The sequence below is a fragment of the Sinocyclocheilus grahami genome, unplaced genomic scaffold (genome assembly GCF_001515645.1).
Source record: "Sinocyclocheilus grahami isolate Dianchi unplaced genomic scaffold, SAMN03320097.WGS_v1.1 scaffold840.1, whole genome shotgun sequence".
Lineage (NCBI taxonomy): Eukaryota > Metazoa > Chordata > Actinopteri > Cypriniformes > Cyprinidae > Sinocyclocheilus > Sinocyclocheilus grahami.
The window spans coordinates 63,318-74,904 of NW_015506019.1; the positions used below are offsets into that span (position 1 = coordinate 63,318).

At 36.7% G+C, this 11,587-nt stretch overlaps 1 protein-coding gene and 1 long non-coding RNA gene across 2 annotated transcripts in view; both read left to right on the forward strand.

Annotated features, from left to right (window-relative positions):
- The window catches only part of LOC107562784 (adhesion G-protein coupled receptor G5-like), an 8,804-nt gene extending 3,028 nt beyond the window's left edge, over nt 1-5,776 (forward strand). The window contains exons 8-10 of the mRNA XM_016247506.1: nt 4,308-4,416; nt 5,248-5,525; nt 5,661-5,776. Coding sequence (XP_016102992.1) covers nt 4,308-4,416; nt 5,248-5,525; nt 5,661-5,776 — 503 coding nt within the window. The remainder of the gene's footprint in view (nt 1-4,307; nt 4,417-5,247; nt 5,526-5,660) is intronic.
- Nucleotides 5,777-9,654: 3,878 nt separating this feature from the next.
- LOC107562793 (uncharacterized) lies at nt 9,655-11,533 on the forward strand. Its single transcript, XR_001606031.1, has 3 exons — nt 9,655-9,744; nt 9,945-10,026; nt 11,309-11,533. It is a non-coding gene; the product is annotated as an uncharacterized lncRNA (long non-coding RNA).
- The last annotated feature ends 54 nt before the right edge of the window (nt 11,534-11,587 follow it).

Consider the following 11,587-nt stretch of genomic DNA (forward strand, 5'->3'; position numbering starts at 1 on the left):
GTGTGTCACTTTGTTACATGGTCATTTGGCAGCCCACACTGTGTCCATCCACTTCAGCCACAGCCAGTGGCTGCTTCTTTCAGTGACAGTGGCCAGTTCCCTGACTACCCTCCGCTGGACCTGTCCTCTGATGCCCAATTCCTTCAGCAGCCTTATAGTGGAACTAGCCACAAAGCCCCTGCAGTCCACATCCACCGTGTATACTTTCACTGTCCAGCCCCGCTCCTCTGCCTCAGCTGCCAAGTTGGCAAATCGCAGTTTCTTCCTTTCAAAGGCCTTGTTAATGGCCTCTTCCCAAGGGACTGTCAGTTTGACTATTATGAAGATCCTACTTGAGTTGGACCAGAGAACCAGGTCTGGGTGCAGATTGGTGACTGCAATTTCAAATGGGAAAGTGAGTCTGTGGATTAAGTCAACTCGCATTTCCCAGTCCCTGGATATATTCAGCTGGCCTGCGTCAGGGGACAGGCACTTAGCCCGCTTTTTCTCCCCTTCCCTAACAAAGGACTGCCTTTTTGGTAAGGTATTCTTGGCATTTTTGGGGATGGCGTTTGTTGACACTCTCTTGGTCTCTATGCTTCAGTGCTTGATTGTGGTGCCATGTGTACCTTCCCTGTGTCAGGCTGGATATGTCTGAGGTTTGCCGGGGCTGCACACAGGTGGCAGGCTGGGTCTTGTCCACACCATACCTGCAAGTTTGTTGGAGAGGGCAGCACATCATATGTGTCTATCACGATAAAACTTAACCTGTTGGTTTCCATGCTCTACAAGGATTTGTATTATTATTCCACCATAAAACTGATCGGCCAGACCAAACCATAAGGCGTAGAGATTTGAAACTTGGTCAGATGGGAGTAGTCACGCTCACTACTCATACAAGGACTCCGGCCAATGGGGGGCGCTACAGCGATCAAAATTGCGAAATCGCTCATAGCTCCTAAACCGTTTGTCATAGATTCAAGTGTCTCATATCACTGGAATCCTTGGATCAAGATGAAGATTATGTGTAAGTCCTATTTAATTACCACCATGAAAATGTTTTTGCCAAGAAAGAAACTAAGAAAGTCAGAATTGTGAGATATGTGTTGGGCAAGTTACTCTTATAATGTAATCAAATTACTGATTACTCCTTTTAAAAGTAATCACGTTACTGTTCTGATTACTTTATTTCAAAAGTAATTAGTAATTAGTTACGTTACTACTTACGTTACTTTTTTCTCCATGAAATGTATGAAATCCCAGCATACACGCTCCCGATAGATATTTTTTATTAAAGCATCAACATTCAGAGAACACTTTTATTTTTAACTAAAGCAGCAGCGGCTGCTGCATGCATGGTAGAATGCCAGCAAAGAGCACTGCATTTATAATCTCTAAAAGACATCTCAGTTCATGCAATCTCACAAATTTCTGTTATAACGCAATAAATATAAGCATAATTAAGCTTTCATAATGTCTACAATTCGTGTGTTATAATGCGAGGATTCGTGAGCACGCAAATTTCAGCACTGCATTGCTCAATGCTGCAAACACGTGTTATAGCCTAAATAGAAACTCTTGCACCTGTTAATCGTTTATATTTTATATTAGTTCTTTTTCTATTGCTTTTGTGCAATAGATGAATAACAATTTATTTGTTTTAGATATTTTATATTTAGATGAGTCCCGTGAATCATTTTATTCTCCCGCATCCCGCACACACACTAGCGTCTATCCGCCCGCGCACATCTTGTCCGGCGCCGCACTCTGTTGCGTCGGGTCTCGCGGGAGCAGGTCTCTAATCCACTGACAGTGTGTGTGCTACATCCTTTTTACAATCTCTAGATTATAAAACACTGCATTCTGTCAGCAATGTAACGCGGCAGTAACGTATAGAGACCTCGGCTTGTAACTCTAATTACTATTTTGAAAATTATAACGCGTTAAATTACTCCGTTACTAAAAAAGTAACCAAATTACAGTAACGCGTTACTAAGTAATGCATTACTGCCCAACACTGGATATGAACTCGCAGTTTCGTGAAAAATGTTAGAAATGTGAGATAAAAAAGTAACAATTACAGTGTGTTTTTAATACATTTTTATTTCTGTCATGTGTACTGCGACAGTACTGTGTTTCGTTAGCAGAAAAAAAACAGAATTGCAAGATGTAAAAAGTCAGAATTGAAAGGTGTGAACTCACAATTACAAGTTTATAACTTGCAACTGTGAGATATAGTCATTATCTTCATAAAAAATTGAAATTGTAAGATTAAAAAGCTACATTTTGTATATTTTTGTTAAATAGCAGAAATAATCTTCCATAGAAAACTGCTATAAAATCAAAGACACATCTAAACTTGTGTTCCAAATTTGAGGTTGATATCTCAGATAATTAACTTTCAGTAAGATTTTGTTTGGGTGTAGTGCCAAACTTTTCCACTAGATGACCTCTACAAAGTCCAGACTCCGATAGTAATCCATAAGGATGCCCTATGTGGTTTAAACGACGAGAACCATGTATTTCCATACTATTCACAATATTTATGAAGCTGGTAAAGAACATGAAAGAAACCGGACATTCGTTAGTTTGTGTTGAAGATATGATGCTTCATAAATGGAGATTCTGCCTATATTTCTTTGTTTTGTTTTGTTTTTTGTTAACACTTTTAGATACAAAACTAGAATGAATGTCATCTTTGAACTCTTGGCATGCAAACTAACTTTGCATGATTTTACATGTATATCTCTGTAACAAAGGTCGTAGATCGGGAAGAAGGAGGCGGGAATCGGTGAAGGTTTAAACAAAACTTTAATAATAAAATAAACAAAACTTAAAATAGCGCGACAGCCCCTCACGGACGACTGCCGCGCACAAACAGAACCAAAACAACAATAATAAAGTACGGGCCTGGTCCTCTCTCGTCCTGCACTGTCGTCACCCCTCCTTTTATCCTTCCGGAGCTCCTCCATGGGACTCAAGACTGGTGAGTTGTGCAGGTGTCATGCATTAGCATTTACTCCACCTGCCCCACTCGTCACAATCTCTATTTCATAATTAAAGGGATAGTTCACCCAAAAATGAAAATTTGATGTTTATCTGCTTACCCCCAGGGCATCCCAGATGTAGGTGACTTTGTTTCTTGAGTAGAACACAAACAGAGATTTTTAACTCCAGCCGTTGCAGTCTATCAGTCGTATAATACATGGCAATGGTAACAAAATCTATGAGAGTAAAAAAAACATGCACAGACAAATCCAAATTAAACCCTGCGGCTCGTGACAACACATTGATGTCCTAAGACACGAAACGATTGGTTTGTGCGAGAAACCGAACAGTATTTATATAATATTTTACCTCTAATACACCACTACGTCCAACTGCTTTAAGCGCGCGCACGGCATCCGGTGCGTGAGGTGTGTACGCGCTCTGGCGTAGTTTACGCAAGCGCCGGAAGTGATCTCTCGTGCGTATATGTCACTCATTGTTTACACAGTACACAGTCATTTTAGGTACGACGGCTAATCAAAATGGTACTTACTTGCGCTTATCTGGATTGTTCAAACCGACTTAAAACTAAAAGATGACTTTCTCTCGCGCGAACTCATTCGGGAGTGGTGACTTTCCACGTATTCCTAACTTCTGAGCCTGCTCGCCTGAAGTTATGCTTGATTGCTCTTCGGCTGGATATCAACACACCCATTAACGTAAACTACGCCAGAGCGCGTACACACCTCACGCACCGGATGCCGTGCGCGCGCCCAAAGACAGTTGGACATAGTGGTGTATTAGAGGTAAAATATGATATAAATACTGTTCGGTTTCTCGCACAAACCAATCGTTTCGTGTCTTAGGACATCAATGTGTCATCACGAGCCGCAGGGTTTAATTTGGATTTGTCTGTGCATGTTTTTTTTACTCTCATAGATTTTATTACCATTGCCATGCATTATACGACTGATAGACTGCAAAGGCTGGAGTTAAACATCTCCGTTTGTGTTCTACTAAAGAAACAAAGTCACCTACATCTTGGATGCCCCGGGGGTAAGCAGATAAACATCAAATTTTTATTTTTGGGTGAACTATCCCTTTAAGGTCCGAACTTGCTTTATGACTCTGATACGTTCTTCCTATATCATGTCTTTTGAAACTCCGAAAATGACCAAATTTGAAAAAAAGGGTTAACAGGGTTAACAATGACAGTTTACATGTTAAGTATTACAAAATATAGGCTCAAAAAAGAGACATGATGCTATAATACTAGAAACATTAAGAAATGATTATTAAAGTGTAGATTTGCTCATTCTGCAGTCTTTTCCTCTTAACAGGAGTCCCTGCTGTTCTTGTTGGAAGTTTGCTGTCAGTTCAGCAACTCACCGATCCATTCTATGGTGCCATAAATGTGACCTTATCAAATTCGAATGCAACAAATCCAGTGTGAGTCCTCATATTATAACTTCAAGGGAAAGTTCACCCAAAAATGAAAATTTTATGTTTATCTGCTTACCCCCAAGGCATCCAAGATGTAGGTGACTTTGTTTCTTCAGTAGAACACAAACGCTCACTTCAGTAGAACACAAAATGCGCATACTTTCCTGAGCGCCTTCGCCTCTTCTTCTTCAGCCTGTGCGTGAGGCGTCTTCTTCTTCTTGCTTTATGGCGGATCGCAGACTTTTAAGTGCATTACCGCCACCTATCTCTCAAATGGACGATTGCCACTCCCAATTGAGATTGTAGATAGAGTGTCAATGGTCCATTTGAGAGATAGGTGGCGGTAATGCACTTAAAAGTCTGCGATCCGCCATAAAGCAAGAAGAATAAGAAGACGCCTCACGTGCAGGCCGAAGAAGAAGACGTGAATGCGCTCAGGACAGTTCAGACATTGCAGTGAAAATCAGAGGTAAAAAACGATATAAATACTGTTCAGTTTCTTGCACAGACCGATCGTTTTGTGTCTTTACACATCAGTGTATCATCACGAGCCGCTGGGTTTAATTTGGTTTTGTTTGTGTATGTTTTATGACTCTCAAAGCCGTGATTCCTATCCACTGACATTATATGACTGACAGACTGAAACAGTTTGAGTTAAAAATCTTCGTTTGTGTTCTACTGAAGAAACAAAGTCACCTACATCTTGAATGCCCTGGGGGTAAGCAGATAAACATCAAATTTTCATTTTTTGGGTGAACTATCCCTTTAACCTTTTCATTTTTACCTTGCTTTTAGCTCTTCTTTAACTTTCAGCATTGTTTATTATATGTTGTACAGTTGCTGGATCACAGAGCCTCTCATCCTGTATGGTGTGAACCTTACCTACTTCACCATCGTATTCCTGTTCAACACAATAGTTCTAATCACAGTGTCCAGACATATCTTTAAGCTAAAGAAATTGGACAACAAGCATAAGAAAATACCAGCGAAGGATGCCAGCACAGTGCTGGGCCTCATGTGTCTGCTGGGTACATCATGGGGTTTGGTTTTTCTTGGCTCTGGATATACCAGCTACCCAATACTCTACGTATTCTGCATTTCAAATACAATGCAAGGTAGGTTTACTCTTAGACACAGAATCATACTGGAGGTAAAAAAAAGAGAGAGAGAGAGAGAGAAAATATGCCTGAATGCACTATTGTATAATATGATAATACAGTTGCTTTGCCCATCACATTTATTGTTGGCAGGGTTTTCTATCTTTCTGTGGGTGTGTTGGAAAGCAAGGCCAGACAAACAGAAAGAAGCTCATTCCAAGTCTGTATCCACTGTTGATACCTTCATCATTGAAAAACAAAAGGAATAGCCTATGCCTAACATTTATCAACCAAAATGACCAAAGCTCATTAAATGGCATGTGTTTAAACTGTTTTATGGTTTCAGATTAATGTTCTCAATATTTTATTTATTTATTTTTATATTTTATTTTCTATTCATATTCCATATGGTGCCTCTAGAGGAGAAACAATTCCACACTCTGGCTGTGTCTGAAATCGCCTCTACACCCTTATCCACCTCATTTTGCGATGCAGAAGTAAGCTGTTTTCTTTTAATGTGCGATTCATTAGCCGCTATAGGTAAACAACCAGAAGAATAACAAGTGCAGTAAACAGTAAATCCATTTGCACAACAAACCAGTATGTTTATGATTATGACAATGAATTAAAATAATATATCAAATGCCAGTTTGCGATATAAAGCAGCATAACGGACTGCTTTTGTAGGGGTAAAATAACTGGGAGTGAATAACAGTGGAAGCCTCACAAATTCAGGTTAGAAATGACCGCACCCGCTCTTATGATAAAAATACAGTGAATACAGTGTACCATTTCAAGGGGACAGCCATTTGTAGTTGTTTCTGAAACCACAGTGCTCATTCAATCCCAAAACGCACCACAATACCAAGTGTACCACCAATATACACTCAATGGCTAGAGAATACATGTAATGCGCTGGGAAGGCCCCAATATATTTCAAGTGAAATCAAACTCCTGTCACATCATTTCAAACTAAATAAATGTCCAAATACTGTTTTTCGCATACCATATAGTACATATTATAACTACATATTTGAATGCAACGTCACTGTCTGAATTCACCACTCATTTTCATTTACTCACTGGACTAATTTTGGGAATAGTGAATCAGGGTATGGGGCGATTTTGGATACTTTGCTATCATTTCCTTTGTTCCAAATCTGTGTGACTTACTTTCTCCTGCAGAACACAAATGATAATATATTTTGAACAATTATCAGACAACTGTTTTGTCTATACAATATAAAAATGTGTGGGGTTCAAAAATAGCATTTTATCATGATTTCTTTGCAAACAAAACTTCAAAAATGTCTGATATTAATTTAGTGACACTCTTATGGAAATATGTTCATATTTTGTAATTATCATTTAAATCTGACTCATTTTTAAACTGTGTGTCATAAATCAACATCTCAGGAAAATGTTATGGGGTTTCAAATCAAAATATGACTTTCTGTTACGAAACAGGATGTTGATTTCATACATGTCCTCATATGAGGACACCGGGACTAAAAGCATGTTTATTATGCATTTTGGGAGACACAACAAATGAATAGGGAAGGACATTATATTTCAATATTCCTATGAAATGTTATATATTATTATGAAAATCTTGTCAATTATTACACTTCTTTTTTCAATACATGTTGCCCCAAAAACACATTAATATGTAAATTAGATTTAGTTTATAGATACATTTTACATAATGAGAAAACCTGTTTATGGCCATTTTACACACATTTTGCATAAAGACAAATGGTATATCAAATTATTCTGTTATAATATAGTTGAGAATTATCTTTATACAAAGTTTGGTTTAAAAAAAAAAAATCCTAAAAACTAAAAATCTAGCATAGCGCTAGTTCTGGCAGGTCACGTTAGTCAAGCTCGCATCAGCTAACTCTCAGCTGATCCCCATCAACCTATGAGAATTCAACACTTATCTAAGTATTCATACAGTATTATAGAATAAATATAACATCAAGCCATAAATACACAACAAAACAGTGAATATGTTCACATAAACAGAACATTTTCCTTAAAGGAACAGTTCACCCAAAAATGCTGTGGAAAAAGCCATGTATTATAGTTAATAGGTTTAAAATGTTCATATTTTTCAGACCTACCATTTCGTTTCGCAAGACTTTGATGTCTCATTACTGGGTTCTTTATTACCGTCACGACTGGCATGTGTGTGTATTTTCTATTTTTTTGGAGCATCATCATTTCAGGACCTATAATCACTTACAATACTCATGCTCAGGGAGTTCTTTCCCGGAACAGAACCATACCGCCAATCCAAACTGTATTCTAATTGTCAATCATCTTTGACGATAGTGGTCCTGACAGAAATGTATTGGCGACTTTTTTTTTTTTAATCTGTTGTTTTGCCTATGCATGTTCATTCATGTCTTTTTATAATTTTTTTTTTTAATTGAGTCCCAGTGTCCTCTATCAAGGACGTAGCATAACTTATGAATGAAATATATATTTTTTTACATTTTTATTAATGCTCTAAACAGTGTAATGACATGAAAAAATACTAAAATGTTTTGCCGGGTCTCAAGAGGTTAATATTAGTACCTAAAATCTAAATGGTATATTAGTAGCTTTTGAAAAGGTACCCCTTTTGTACCTTTTTTCTGAGAGTGTATGGACAAAAAACACAAAGATTTTTTAGTACTTAAACTTTTGTTAAAATAATTTCCGTTGTTATTTTTTCCAAAGATATGTTAAAATCAAATTGTGCACCCTAGAAGGTTAGCACAAATTCAACACACAAAAAAATTGAAACAAATGAGTGGAACACTGGCATGGACGGCGCAATAATTGAATAATAGACCTGTTTAGTGTCATCTAGTGGCTGGTAAAGGGAACCACATCTCCTTTCATTGTCGAACATTGTTTGAAATGAAAATTTTTTGCTTTAAAACAGATCTCTTCAGATAATGTCGTAGAGATTTCAGGGTTACCTCACTTGGCTCAGCAAGTAGAAAGCGTCACCTTACCAGCAGCAAGAATATTATAGAATAAATATAACATCAAGCCATAAATACACAACAAAACAGTGAATATGTTCACATAAACAGAACATTTTCCTTAAAGGAACAGTTCACCCAAAAATGCTGTGGAAAAAGCCATGTATTATAGTTAATAGGTTTAAAATGTTCATATTTTTCAGACCTACCATTTCGTTTCGCAAGACTTTGATGTCTCATTACTGGGGTCTTTATTACCGTCACGACTGGCATGTGTGTGTATTTTTTATTTTTTTGGAGCATCATCATTTCAGGACCTATAATCACTTACAATACTGTATATTATAGACTCACAGAAATTGATTGTATTCAGTAGTGTTTATTTGAATAAGAAAGTCATACACGTCTGGGGATGGCATTAGGAGTATTTTCATATCCAAACATCTACAGAAAAGAAAGCCATATTTGGAATGATACAAGGGTAGCCTACATAACTGTACATGACAGAATTATTTCCAATGAAACCAAAAGGCAGTAGGCAAATTCATTCAAATGTTGCCGTTAACAATTTGCATTGGATTCATTCTAATCAATAACTACCAACATATTTTTTCCTGGAAGAAAAAAAAATCTAATTATTTTTTGACCATCAAGATGGAATGCCGGAAAGATCACCTCCCATAACAATAAAAAATTACGCTGACTTTGGAACAGCATTCTTGTACTCTTACAATGACAGAAATAGTAAAACAAATATAAAAGTCTGAATTTAGGCCATTTCTTAGTCTCAGACAGCACATCCTTGGGCCGCTCACAGTCTGTGTACTAAATGTCTAATGCATATTGCATACAAAACTGGAAGTACTGGAAGTCTTGTCTAAGTGGGTGTTTGTTAACCAGAATAACCTGCAGTTTGCAAGCAACTGTAGGCGGTACAGTTTCACTGGATGAAGTGTTATTATGGATTATGGATTATTTGATTTGTTTTTTCCATACCTTTTGAACATCACAAGACGATAATTGAAGGATTCTAACACAGTCTGTTCTAGTCAGTAAAAGTCCCAAACATCATAATATGGTCATGATCGTCATATACAAAGTGCTAACAAGGCTTGTCGTTGTGCTCTGCTGTCATTGGAGCTCACTGGATATATCTGAAGCCATAAAATGTGAGTATGGCTGATGGTCAACTCTCCGTTTGAGTTCTGAATCTTCTATACAGAGCTGTCACCACTTCAACCTGCTAGGAAAACAGAAAGGTAAGTACGTTCTTATAGGATCATTTTGGAGTGTTCTTATAATTAAGTTACTTAAAGAGATGAACATTTCGTTAATATATTGTATTGTATTAAAACAGTTGTAAAATGATTCATTTTGGGGTATTTTTCTAAATGAACAAAGTAAAAAAATACATATTATTATTCATAAAAAATGTATTCTTACCTCCACAAATCCTAAGATGTCCCAGAAAGCTGAAGATATTATACTTCTTCTACTTCTGATCATGATTTATGGCCCGAATGGTGGAGAATGCAACCAGGGTAACTATTAAAACCACTTACCTTCTTGTAAAAAAATTAAATTGATATGATATTGATTCCCATTGCTAGTTTAACTACAAACGATTACTAAAGCTCAAAGAGGTAATAAATGGTTAAATCCCTCTTCCTGAAATAAGAAATACTTTATCTAAATTTCCGTGTATTCTGAATATGTACTTTGATACTTTGGTTTTGTTCTAATAAGGACAATATTTGCATACAATTTCCATGGACATTCCCATAAAGTAAATAGGTTGATATTTTTTTATAGATACTGGGGAGACCGACGCTGGTCCTCAGGCTTCTGACTTCATTGAATAGTTCTTTTAGGTAGCTTTAATTTTGAAACTAAATTTTTTTTAATAGAGTTAACAGTCTATTATGGAATTTTCATTTATATATATATATATATATAAGCATTATAAAAAAAGGAACTAAAAGATTCATTTTTATAAATATAATATAAATGTTTTATAAAATTGCATTCTGTAAAACTGTGACAACCTGTGACCTATTCCCATCCCATCCTGACATTTATGAGTGATACTCTTGTCCTTGCCAGTGTGATATACAGTGCACGCAAAATGATTAGGCAAGTCAATATTTTGCTTATATTTTTTTATCCATTTCCATTTATATCCAATTACGAGCCACATTAATCGTAATAAATACTAATTTTGTCTTATATGTAGATGTGTATAATTATTAAGTAATCTAGGCCAAAAAAAGAGTTAACACACTGAAAAGTCAAAATTGATTAAATGCCCATGAGAAGGATGCAATACTATAGAAATTGCTAAATTAAGGTCTGGCCATTAGATAAGAAATGCTCATTGGGATAGCAGCGTCACAAAAATTAAAAAATTAAAAAATGGGACCAGATTGAGAAGAAAAAAAATATTAACTGCAAAAATACTTTAAGAATTTAGGTGAAGAATTAGGTGTTAAACCAAAAATTAAACCATCAGGAACACTTTAGTCTCAAGAGCCACCATTTCCTAAACCGCAAACTTCCTGGAGTCTATAGAAGTACAAAATATCAGACTGTCAGAGACTTTGCTAGGGCAAGGAATCCTGAAATTGGCTGAAGTGTTGTAAAATACGTAGGAAACCCCCCTTTACTGACCGATAACCCTAATGACAAATTCCCCATGTGACAACTAGCCCCGGTCTCCCCTACAACAGAACTTAAATCTCTTTTAACTTAACAACAGAACTTAAAGCTCTTTTAAACACTTACATTTCCCTGTGTAATTGTGTATTTTCCTTTTGTCATGTCAAGCACGTCTAAAACTGATAAATAAGACAATGGAGATGAGAATCTCATTTGCATCTAGACCCAGCGTTACTGTTTCGGACACTGCGGAACAGATGCTTTGTTATTCAACAACAAATTTGTGTTATATTGAGTGCTCCTATCATGATTTCTTTGCAAACAAAAACTTCACACAACCAGAAACATTGAACCTGGCAATACATTATCAGGATGACATGAGAGTTGACTTCAGTATAAGTAAGTAAGGATTATTTTCTTCCATTAAATTTAACCAGTTACACAACA